Below are 12,663 nucleotides of genomic sequence, written 5' to 3' on the forward strand. Positions count from 1 at the left end.
TCACTTTTATTAAACAATGAACATGGTATGAATGAGAAGTTCACATTGTATATTAGCTTTATTCCCCTTTAAATGTTTATTAACTTTATTCATCTATTTAAAAATAGATTTTAAATTTGCCAAAAATATATATTGGTTAATTTTATTAAAAAAATCAAAGCTCAAAACAATTACATTAATTTTTTATGTTTATTTTAATCTAACTCTTTTACATTTTGATGTTTTATAAGTTATATTTTCTAATTTATTTTGTTTTAGATTCAATATAAATTTGTTGGAATCACAAGTTTGAGTTGTGTACTTTACTCAATTTGAGTACTCCAAGGGTTTTTCAAGGGGTAGGATTTTAGATAGACTATTTTTAGTCTCGTGGACGTTAAAATATCATTTCATTTCTTAATATAGAAAAATTAAAGTGCACCTTTATATATCATAATCTAACCCTTGTACTTTTTGGTGTTTTACCAATCATATATTCAAATCAATTTTGCCCAAATCTAACATAATTTTGTTGAAATAAGAAGTTTGCGCTGTGTAGTCTGCATAGTCTGAATGCTTTAGGGTTTTCAAGGTGTTTAATACGTTTATGTATTAAAAAGTACATTTTAAATAACAAATATTCACAATGTTGCCAAAAATTGTATCATCTAATTTTGGTTTAAAAAGTCAAAACTTAGAGTGATTAGACAACAAGTTAATATGTTCACAATAGTTTAACTTTTCTACCTTTTGAGGTTTTATACTTCATATTTTTCCATCAAGTTTGCCTAAAATCTAGCAAGAATTTGGGGGAATCACAAATTTGAATTGTGTAGTTTACAAGATCCAAATGTTTTAAGAGTTTTTTAGGGAGTTGAACTCATTTATACATTCAAAAATGTTGAAGTCTATCTATTTTAGGTTTTGGAGGGTTTTGAGGCATATTTTCTGGTCTAATTTGCCCAAAATCCGGTAGTGATTTCTTGTTATTACAATTTTGAGTTGTAAGCTCTCCATGATTCTAGGGCCAAGTGTTTTTCACGATGTTGAATCTATATATGCAATCAAAAACCCATTTTAAACAAAAAAAGAAGTTTTGGCTAATTTTTTTTGCTCGATTCTCACCAAAAACTACAAAACATAACATATTTAAATAATACATTCAAAAATACATTTTAAATAACAAAAACCCACAATCTTTTTAAAAATTATATATTTAAATTCTACTTAAAAAACCAAAATATAAAACAATCCAATTACACTTTTATATTCTCTTTGTATATTATTTATTAAAATAATTCCAAATTTATTAAACACTCACCTAATTTATTTTTATTTATAAATTTTAATGACAAATATGATTTTCATAATCATTGAAATAACTTCAAATGTATTCAAGGTTAAATACTTAATTTTTCATATTCCGCACTTCAAATTAATTAATTATATTATTAAATAATTATATTTATCACATCTTTTTTATAAAAATTATATTACTGTAAATTTATTTTGCTTCACACTTTTTAAATTTATAATTTAAATAAAAATTTCAAACCAATTAATATAATTCATCATCAATTAAATTTATATTTTAATTTCTTTTATTTTTCTCTGTTAACATGCGAAAATAATGTTATTAAAATTAATTAAAGTAACTTCAGGTTTATTAAAACATTCACACCATAATAAAAAGTTCAAGCTCCTGCTGTAATCTCACTTTGTAGCCTTTTTATTGGAAGTTTCCGTGACAGTTCATGGATAATTACAATTTGTCCTCACAGTGAACCCAGCGTGAAGTTCAGCCCACCTAACATTTATCCTGCCGTGAACTTCAGGGGACCAAAGCTTTTCTCTCTCCGAGAACTTTGCTCAGCGCTTCCGGACATGCGCATTCGTTAACGACCTCGAACATGCTTGGTCGTTAAGCAAAGTTCATGCCGTCCAATGGCGTGCGAGATTTCAAACGCGGGCGGAATTAATAGCGGACATTGAAGTGGATTTCAAATGTTTTGGAGTCCGCGTAATTCGGGTCAGAAGGGGAACGCTGGGGTCGACGACTTTGGAGTGATCAGAGTTCTTAGCCGGTTTTCGATGTCAGGATCTACAGAAATACAGGCTGCCGAATTCTCACAAATTCCTTCTCCTCGATTAAAGAAGCAAGGCCGTTGCTGATGTCGCCAGATCGAAACTCTCCCCAGGAAAATTTACTGTTAAAAAAGCGACAGGCTTTTGCGGATGCTTGAAGCTTGCTAGGGTTCGAAGGCTGTAAATATGTTTTATTCGCAGTTCATATTAGCTAAGAAAGGGCCTCTTGGCACCATATGGATCGCAGCGCACCTGGAGCGCAAGCTCAGGAAGAACCAGGTCGCGGACACAGATATCGGCGTCTCCGTTGGTATGCACTTCTCAGTCCTTACCTTTTCTTTTAAATGTCTTGCTTTTTGTTGGAGCCCAGAATTATTATTGTTTCCACGAAACTTGTTTGTTGTGGGTAGCTTCGATTGCACAGTGATGTGAGCTAAATTTTAGCGGTCTGTGTTGTGGAGCTTAAGTTCGACATAACACTTTGCTTATAATTCTCCGCCACAAGTTTTGTGGCCCTTTTGCCTTCAGAATTATAACATTATCAGGGTTTCAAAGAAGTCTAGAAACCAACGCCGTGGTGACAAGAAGAGACTCGTACCAAGGAAACAGCAACACGAGGAAAAATAGCCGTTCGAGTCAACGTGATCGTCTTCCTCAGTTGAACACACAGTTAGCTGAGTTTAAACGAAGCGTGTACAGCTTGAGAATTAAGTTCACAGAATACTCGAAAATATGCTGAGAGTGTGATGCGGTTTGAGCATTATATTCGTAGAATACTTGAAAATATAGAAAAGTATGTCGATAATGTGATTCGCGGCGTATGAGAGATGTGGTCATATTAGAAATAGTTTTGACACTTAGAGGATCTCAACACACAAATTTGCTAAAGCAGACTTTACTTGAAATCTGGCCAGGGGATTTGTTTCTTTTTCCTGTTCTCATCTTGACACTAGATTACGATATAACCAATCAATTTTACATGCACAACATACTCTGGGAGCGGGCTGTATTTGAGATTATCATCACACAAAGCCCTCGAGCTCAGTTTCTCGAACCACTTCCTGTTTCTGGTAACATAAGCTGCACCATTGTTTGTGTTACAACAGTAGTGTAGCTGTTGCTAGCTGAGGATGGGACTCGAGAGCTAGATCAGAAGCTCATGACCAAACAACAATATTATGTCTAAAACAAAAGTTCCAAGTTCATCCAAAATTCACCAAATCAAGCAATTGTTAGCTCATCACCAAACAACAATATTATGTCTAAAACCAAAGTTCCAAGTTCATCCAAATTTCACCAAATCCAGCAATTGTTTGGTTAGTTATAATCCAACGCCTAGTTGAATCCTGCCTCATAGTTCCACAGCCATTGGGATTCAATGAGAAGAACCGTTATGGTTTGTTGCAAATACTAAACTGATGGGGTTATTTAGCCTATCTACCCAGAGTTCAATGTGGCAATCCCAAGTTATTTTTTCCTTTGTCTCAACTTCATGTTATTTTGTTAGTAAAAGGAGTGTATAACTGTTACAGCGTTACTGTATATCATGAGAAAAGAACCGTTATTGGTGTTTAGGTAAGAAGCTTTCTAATTGATGTGCTTATAATTACCTTTAGTGTTGGGTTAGCGGGAAGGACTTAATCTTCGCATGGATAAAATGCAAGGCTGCATGGTTCAAGAGAAAATCAAGGGTTTGTGAGGTGTAGATGTGCATTCACTTTAAGGTCTATCCAAAATATTCAAGTACAAGATTAATATAGGGTAGGAAATTGAGACCTTTTGCTTGCGAGCATGTGTCCCTAACCAAAAGGCCAAACTAAGGTCTTTGGCAAGGTACCCACGTGATTAGTATCTTATATTTGTGAAAATAGCCCTGTTACAATGTAGGAACGTTGAGTGAGAATGGAATTCGAGACTTTTCACCTATGGGCATGTTTTCTTGATGAAAATACCAAACTAGAGTCTTAAACAAGGTACCCATGTCATTGGCATCGTATTCCCCCTTGTGACATCAACTTGTCACAAGATGGATGCTTTGTAGAACTACGTGCTTCCAATCAATGGAGAAATATCTATTCCAAATTGGGAAAAAGGCCAATTATGTAATTTCCTATAAATTGTGAAGTATATGTGTTCAAATGCATTTAAAGTACTAAGATTTGTACTATAGTTGAATATAGATATGGGAATCTCAAGTCAATTTGTGTGGATGGTGTAAGTAATAATATCTGAAATGGGGGATAGTATCTTTAGTGTCAATTTCAATTGCTTCCATGTTGTTAGGTCATCTTTCCTCACTAAATTTATACTACTCATTTCTCTTATTTTGGTTGCCTTAGCTAACACTATATTTACGCACTACTTTCCCATGGAGATTCAATGCCTTAGTATTAATGGTTTTATGTTCACCAATATAACCTATATTGATCGGTAGCCTTATGATTGGCATTAAAATCCTCTTGGGGGCTTGAGAAGTGCTATATTTGTGTAGCTTTTGGCTTTGTTAATGTTGCTCAAGGACATGAAGATACGTTGCATGGCATTTTAAACAAGAAAACAAGTAGATCAACAAGACTGTAGTCTTGATAATAATGGAGAGCGTAGTTGGGCTATGCCAGGCAAGGACTATAAATGTAGACAACATTTAAAGGATGCTAAAATATTTGGTAAAAGAGTCAGTCTTAGCAGGCAGGGAAAGTGTGGAATCTAGTTCAAAGAAAGATGGCAGAGCATAGGAATCCAATGCCATCCTTTGTTTCAGTAGGAAAAATCTTAGAGGGATTTGATGACTCGTCTTTTAATTTTAAACCTATATTTGTGTATATGAAGTTAATAGAGCGGACAAAGATCCTAGTTAGGCCCATTGTCTTTAGACACTTTATATACATGTTCCTTACAAATTGTTTCCAAGACAAGCAAGTTAATAAGGAGTAATGGATTTTATATCCTTTAGTAGGAACATGATGAAGCGTGCCCATGAATTTTAGTCTTATGTCATGGAATGTGTAAGTGCCTCCAGGGATGAAAGGATTTCTCTTATACACAACATTGTTAAGTCCAATAGCCCTTTTTATGCATTTTGTGAGTTGTATTTAGTTATTTGGCTTGCAATTGATGGTGATCTTTTTAAGATGTGTCATGAGGCTTTGCTTTGGAAGCAAGGCACATAAAGAACACGTAATGCACGCCTGTTACTTTGTTTAACGTCTTTGACAAAGTGTTAGCTAAAGTTCTTGGTGACTGAATAAACAATAATACTACTTAAATTGTTTAATCGGATTAAAGGTTGTTTTACACTAGATGATCTTATTACGATTTGGGGTGGTCTTGAAGGAGAAATGGAGACACTATCGAAAAGGTTCTTTTCTTGAAGATCAATTTTGATAGCACATGCGATCAAATAAAACCGAGTGGGATTTCGTTCTCAAGTTCTGGCTAGACTTTAGTAGGATTGTAAGAACTCTCTTCATAATTGCTTCAATGAAGGTTTGTGTTAATGGATTCGTCAATTATCGAAAGTGATTTCGCTTCATTCCTCCATCAAACAAGCCTCTCCTTTGGCCTTCTACTTATAGGTTATTGTGTTGATGCATTAGTATACCTTCTTGAAATTGCTTGAGTGCAAGGTCAAATTCAAGACATCTTTCTTCCTAATGGAGATTAGTTATTAAGTGTTGATTTTTTTGACCACTGAAGCCTCACGTTGGAGTCTCTTGAACCTTGTTGAAGGCACATTACATTGTTTGGAGATTTTTGCTAATGGTGTTTGAGCAATTGGGAGAGAGGAGAACACCAAGGCTCTTTTTTCCAAAGGAAAATTTCACAGGGAAATCCAATGGATGATTCCCACATTTGAAGATGGCATACCTCATAAACTTGTCGATGTAGAATAATACGCCTCACCCAGGGGATTCAAATCAAGTACTTGTTGGCACGTGACTAGCCCAATGTCTAATGACGTTAGCAATAACCAGTTGAGAAAACTGCTCAGGCTTGAAAATATTGAAGCTTTTATCATATGGCAGGGAGACTTTCCTTCTTAACTTAATGTAAAATGGAAAATATTTCAACCAAGGCACTTAATTTGTTATTTGGGTTTCCCTTGTGGAATTTAAAGGCTTCGTGGGACTAGATCTTGTGCAAAATTGAAGTCAAGCTTCAAATGTGGGCTTGTCAAGACCAATGCTCTTGTAGACCATATCACCATATTGGACTGGATCTTGGTTACAAGTCATGTACTTTATTTGTTCCATCTCTTTTCTTCAAGTTATAGGTAGATGGAAATGCTTCTTTAACATTTTCTATGGGAAAATTGGGTGTGAAAAGGGGCTTTCCATTTGTTTGTTGGGATATTTTCACTTTGACCAAGAGGGAAGGGATAAAGGGCTTGGTTTAATTGATATGTATGAAGTTGGTAGCTAAATGGATTGTGTAGGACTTGAGTTGGAGTGCAGTGTGGGAGACACTTTTTTTTGTCATTGCATTCAAGTTTCTATACATGTAAGTGGCAATTGACCCCTATGGTATTTATGACATAGTTGGTGCTACCAAAGATTTTGAAATTTTTGGTTTGTGTTTTCACAAAAGGATTTGGCAATATTGGTTGTTAACATCCAATTAGTTGCCTTGGGACTTTGTAGATTATTGATGTAATTTAGGCTTGGTTGTATAATGAACTTTGCCTTTGCCTTTGGAGATAGAGTAATTTGGTTTAATTCCTTCCTTTGTTGCAAAACAATTGGTGAGGAAAGGGTTTTGCACAATGATATTTATAGAAAAAGGATTTAGGTAAATGGGTATCATGGAGATCTCTTAAATTGGTCTCAAAGGATTTAGGTTGTGGACCGACTTGCTTGCATTTCACGATGTTGAATGATTCCAAACAATAGCTCTTTCAAGCTAATTTTGGATGCTCATGGGTGTGTTTAGAAATATTGAAAATGGTCTTAAGGGAATCTATGATGGATTTAGAAATATTGAAAATGGTCTCAAGGGAATCTATGATGGACTATAGAATCAAGGAGCTTTATTTTAAAGAACTAACAACTCTTCTCATTGTAAATTGTCTTAAGAAGAAGTGGAGCATTTAGGATGAGAAAGAAAATGGATCAGAAAAGATTAAGGTATTTAGAATTGCCATTCTTCATTTATGTCTAGAGTACTTGGGTGGTTGGTTCTTACCAACACTTAGTGGTAATGAATAGATTGCATTAGACCAACCTTACAAATGGATGACCTGAAAAATCTAAGTTTGCTTTGTAAATTTGCATTGTTGTTAGAGTGTTTTGGATATGGTTTGAGGTTGAAGACAATTTCCTTTTTGTTGCTTGTCTTCATTGGAAAGGTGTTCTTTTTTGGGGAATAATATATGATCCAATGAGTACGCACTAGTATGTGGGACATGATTAGACAAACATGGATTTCCTTATGGAAATGATGTTGTTTGGAAACCTTTCATGAGGTGGCTACTTTGTTCAACTTGGGAGAATTTTGAACTTTTATTTCAAAAATGGAAATGTGAATTTAGGTAGGAATCACATTCTTAGGAAAGATTTAGTGATTCCTAAGCTTGGAATTAAAGAGGGGATTCTTAGGAAATATTTAGATATTCCTAAGCTTGGAATTAAAGAGGGCATTCTTAGGAAAGAATTAGAGATTTCTAAGCTTGGAAATAAAGAGGGCATTCTAGCTTTCCTTGATAATATGAGCTTGTTTAATGCTTGTTGGCTCCATGATATCTAATTATTGATATACATGGTTTTGTAATAAAATTTATGATGCATTTTTCATAATATTACTATTGTTTTTCTATTAAATTAATAAGTTTCTATCTAATTATTATTTTGTCATAAAAACTTATTTTGTTTTACATGAACATTATTATGTAAGTAGTACAAATGCATTAGAAGAATTTTTTATCATTCCTTCTTGTTTTGCTAAAGTTGTTTTTGTTTCAAATCCTTTTCAAAGCCATGCAGAAATTGTTGAAGAATGTAACTAGTTTCGGTCTTCATATTTGAGTCATTATGAAATGTGTTTATCAAAGAATGAAAAAGAAAAAATTATTATTACTACAATGACTTATTAAAGCACAGGTTTCATGCTTGGGTCATCATCTTACAGGTCAAAGTCCCCCTTGAGGACTTCTAGGTTTCATATTGAGTCATTAGAGTCATTGTCCATTTAATGAGACCCTTCTTGTGCTTTTGAATCATGTAAAAAGAATTATTATTAAGTCAAATATGTAATTTGTCACCTCCACACCAAGTCGGCCCTTGCCTGACGAAGCCAACATACAAGAGGACAATTCGACCCATAGAAGAGGCTATATATACAAGTGCAGTTCGATCTATTTGCTCACCAACACAACAAGTTCGATACACAAGAAGGAAGTGCAAAAAAGTGCGAAGTTCAAGGAGACGAAGGAAGAATTGCATAAGAAGAACAAGTCAAAGTATTTGGGCTCTCTCTCTCTCTCTCTTATGCGAAGTTACTAGGCTATTTGTTGGTTCGAAGTTCCGTTGCTAGGAAGGTTGAAGTTTTGGATTTGCTAGGTTGAAATTTTGCTGCTGGGAAGGTCGAAATTTTGGATTTGCTGGGTCGAAGATCTAGATTGAAGTTGCTGGAAGGAAGGGTTGACTTGGTGGTTGGAGGAAGTCTGTGTCTAGGTCGAAGAGTCTTGGATTATCTCGTCTTAACTAATGAGGGAAGAAGTTTGACTGGGTTTTCCCCAAAATAGGGGTTTTTCCTTGGCTGAGTGCCTACATCTCTTGTCTCTTGTTCTTGTGATCTTCATACACACATAATTTGGTAATTGCTTGATGAAAGATAATATAATAAAGAAGTAAAAGAAGCCAACATAATTCACAAGTAATTATCAAGAAAGAGAAATCAAACCCTAATTCTACTAGCATTGATTTCTCAACATGGTATCAGAGCTAAGGTCAAGAAAGATTGGAGATCACTCTATTGGCTTGAAAGGAAAAGTTACTCCCTCTATGATAAAATACTTGAAAATGGGATTCAATGAGGTCAAAAGCAAAGGGTTCTTGGCTACACTCACAGGTTCACTCAATGATGACAATGCATGGATTATCGATAGTGGAGCATCAAGGCACATGACAAGAGATAACAAACAACTTCACACTCTATCAAAGGAACAATCTTCTCATGTAGTGGAATTGGGAGACAACAAAAGCTATGTTGTTAAAGGCCTGTGATCAACTTCTTTGAAGCTGGACAATGGAGAAAAGCTACATCTCAACAATATACTCTATGTTCTAGGTTTGAAAAATAATTTACTTTCAATTTCTTGCTTAGAAGATAAAGGTAATAGAGTATATTGTGATAAAGTATATTGTCTAGTTCGAAGAGTCTTGGATTATCTCGTCTTAACTACCGAAGGAAGAAGTTTGACTGGGTTTTCCCCTAAATAGGGGTTTTGCCCTGGTTGATTGCCTACATCTTGTGTCTCTTGTTCTTGTGATCTTCATACAGACATAATTTGGTAATTGCTTGATGAAATAGAATATAATAAAGAAGTAAAAGAAGCCAACATAATGCACAAGTAATTATGAAGAAAGAGAATTCAAACCCTAATTATACTAGCATTGATTTCTCAACATGGTATCAGGGCTACAGTCAAGAAAGGTTGGAGATCACTCTATTGGCTTGAAAGGAAAAGTTACTCCCTCTATGATAAAATACTTGAAAATGGGATTCAATATTGCAGGACGCTGATCAAAAGAATCATCTACAACTTATTCAATAAGGTCAAAAGCAAAGGGTTCTTGGTTGCACTCACAGGTTCACTCAATGATGACAATGCATGGATTATTGATAGTGGAGCATCAACGCACATGACAGGAGATAACAAACAACTTCACACTCTATTAAATGAACAATCTTCTCATGTAGTGGAATTGGGAGACAACAAAAGCTATGCTGTTAAAGACCTGTGATTGACTTCTTTGAAGTTGGACAATGGAGCAAAGTTACATCTCAACAATATACTTTATGTTCTAGGTTTGAAAAAGAATTTACTTTCAATTTCTCGCTTAGAAGATAAAGGTGATAGAATTGCTTTTGTAGATGGAAAAGTTCTGGCTTGGGGAAAAGATTCAAGCATCAATAAAGCTAGGGTTATTGGAGTACGTGAAGGAAGTCTATATAGAATCATAACACCATCTCCTAAATCCCTAGTTCACTTGGAAGTCAATCCCATTGAACTATGGCATAGAAGGTATGGACATTTACATTATAAGGTTATTCCCTCCCTCAATCAACTAATAAATGGCTTCCGCCACATCACCTCACTCACAACACATTTCATTACAATATTTTGCATTCCAACACAGCTAAACATTTCTCTCAAAAGCCACTCAACCAATACCATATAGCGACATCAATAATCATCACATTACCTAGACGAGCATGACAGTGCAAGCACATCAATTATTATAATTATACAGAGATTTCAACACCTTCTCAGCTAGATCTACCTCATATACACAATACTTAAATCACACTAGTAATGAGACCTGCAACAAGGCCACAACAGTGATCTGCCTAGACCTTCAAAATATAAAGAGAACTAATGCTAGAGCTAAAATAGACAGTCCTAGGTGGTCTCTTTTGGGTCCCTATAATACTAGTGATTACCCCATTACTATTGTAGTTGTATCCCTTATTAATATTGTTGTGCCCCTATTGTCCCCATATTGTTACTACTGTGCCCCATAGAATCCCTCTATTGTTATTTTTGTGGCTTTATATTATTATTGTTAGGTCGGCTGGGTTATATTGTGACTCCTTAGACTCCTATATATAGAAAGGAGGTTTTGTCATTGGTATCATCTAAGAATTGCTCATTTGTGTAATGTAAAGGAGGTTGCCCCCTCGAAGGGGCTGAATTCTAAGGCGTTGATCTCTCTTTTCTATCTTTTTGTGAGCTGGTTTCATAACAGTCTCAGATCACCATTTAGGGACCTATCAAGCAACCATGCAAAAAGCCAAGAATGCCAAAACCTCATGATTCAAGCATTCCTATAAACACCATGCTCATATAGGATAGCTGCCCAATTCATAATCCTACCCACAAAGGATAAATAAATGAATATAAGATAACAAAATAATTCTTGATTACTCTATACCAATAGGCATGAATACATGGACTCTCTTATAATGATTCAACAAGATTAAATCCACCTAGCTCAGAAAATTCATAATCACCATAACGCATTCAATGGACAGTGACCCTGGCTTTATGATGAACAAACCTTATTACTTGAATGTTACAGTAGATAATTATCGGTCATTCATAATACAAGTATTTACATGAAAATAAACACTTATTTTACTTGTACAAAGATAATGGCAACTAGAGGAGGGACTTTGACTCTCCTATCCACTGTAGGTTAACTTGCACTGCAATCTTTCTTGCAAATAACCACCTGCGAGCTAGATTCAGAGCTTGAGTAGTGAAGTGTTGAAGGGGTATCAACTCCAGTCATATGCACATTCACATGGGAATCCAATATCCACAATGTCTCCACTTGGCATACAAGAATCCAAAGCACACGGTCTCTCCACCCAACACAACCAATAAGGGAATCCAAAGCATCTAAAGTTCCACTCCACACCAGGTTTAGAGAATCCAGAATTGCTACAACTCCACTCCACAACCAGTTTAGGGAATCCAGAGTGATAGTGCTCCACCCACAACACTATAGGAATCCAGAGATCCAGACATCTCCACCCACTTTGCACTTTAGGAATCTAAAACCACAGTGCCTCCACCTGTCTCCTATAGGAACCCGTAGCACACTATATGTTCCACCTGATAGCCTCCATGGGAATCTAGAGAGTTGGGCCTCCACTTGTTTAACCAAAAATCTAGAATCTAGAGGACCAAGTCTCCATCTGATCAAGAACACAGTAATCCAGAGCCTCTTCGCCACCTGCTATTTGTGTCTCCTCAATGCGTCTTGCCTCTTCGTTGCTTGCTTCCTTTTTTTGTCTCTAGTGAGGTATGCACCATCCCCTTGCTTGTTGACCATGCACACATTCCATGAGAGCTTGACAACCCCCGTCCTTGTGCACAAGTGTCCATACAACCTTGAAATGACTATACATGACTTGTCTGAAATTTCCACAGGAGATAAGTGACATATTAAATGCACCTTTGAGTTTGATCATTTCCCCAAGCAATTCTGCCAGCAACTTCTCCCGTAAAGCTCTAAATCTGTGTCCTCTCCTCAACCAATCATTGTATTACATTTTCCACAGTATTTACATGAATTTAAAATTCATAATAATGTTTACAAGAGGGATTAGCAAAGGGGCTGTCACAATAAGGTCCATATTAAAATGGTTTGGTCCTCTTGTCCTTGTATTTAGTTCATTCCTTTGGTATTTGTGTACCAACTTTATCCTTGAACTTCAAAGAGTTATTTGCATGTGCTTATTGCTATCCTCTTTGTTCTTGGCTTGAGGTGTGATAATGCTTGCTAGTATTAGACATGTACTTCCTAAGTATTCAAGACAAGCCTTGTGGATTCCTACCAACATATCCAAGGGCCATTACGTTGCATGTGTGTT

At 35.7% G+C, this 12,663-nt stretch overlaps 1 protein-coding gene across 2 annotated transcripts in view; it reads left to right on the plus strand.

The window, feature by feature from the left end:
* Positions 1-1,929: 1,929 nt before the first annotated feature.
* The window catches only part of LOC149139776 (uncharacterized), a 219,281-nt gene continuing 208,547 nt past the window's right edge, over positions 1,930-12,663 (plus strand). For both annotated transcript variants that reach the window (XM_089446915.1, XM_089446916.1), the window contains exon 1: positions 1,930-2,374. In XM_089446915.1, coding sequence (XP_089303041.1) covers positions 2,251-2,374 — 124 coding nt within the window. In that variant the 5' untranslated portion in view covers positions 1,930-2,250. The remainder of the gene's footprint in view (positions 2,375-12,663) is intronic.

The sequence above is a fragment of the Pinus tabuliformis genome, chromosome X, assembly GCF_031772625.1.
Source record: "Pinus tabuliformis cultivar Carrire ecotype Pingquan chromosome X, CPIR1, whole genome shotgun sequence".
Taxonomy (NCBI): domain Eukaryota; kingdom Viridiplantae; phylum Streptophyta; class Pinopsida; order Pinales; family Pinaceae; genus Pinus; species Pinus tabuliformis.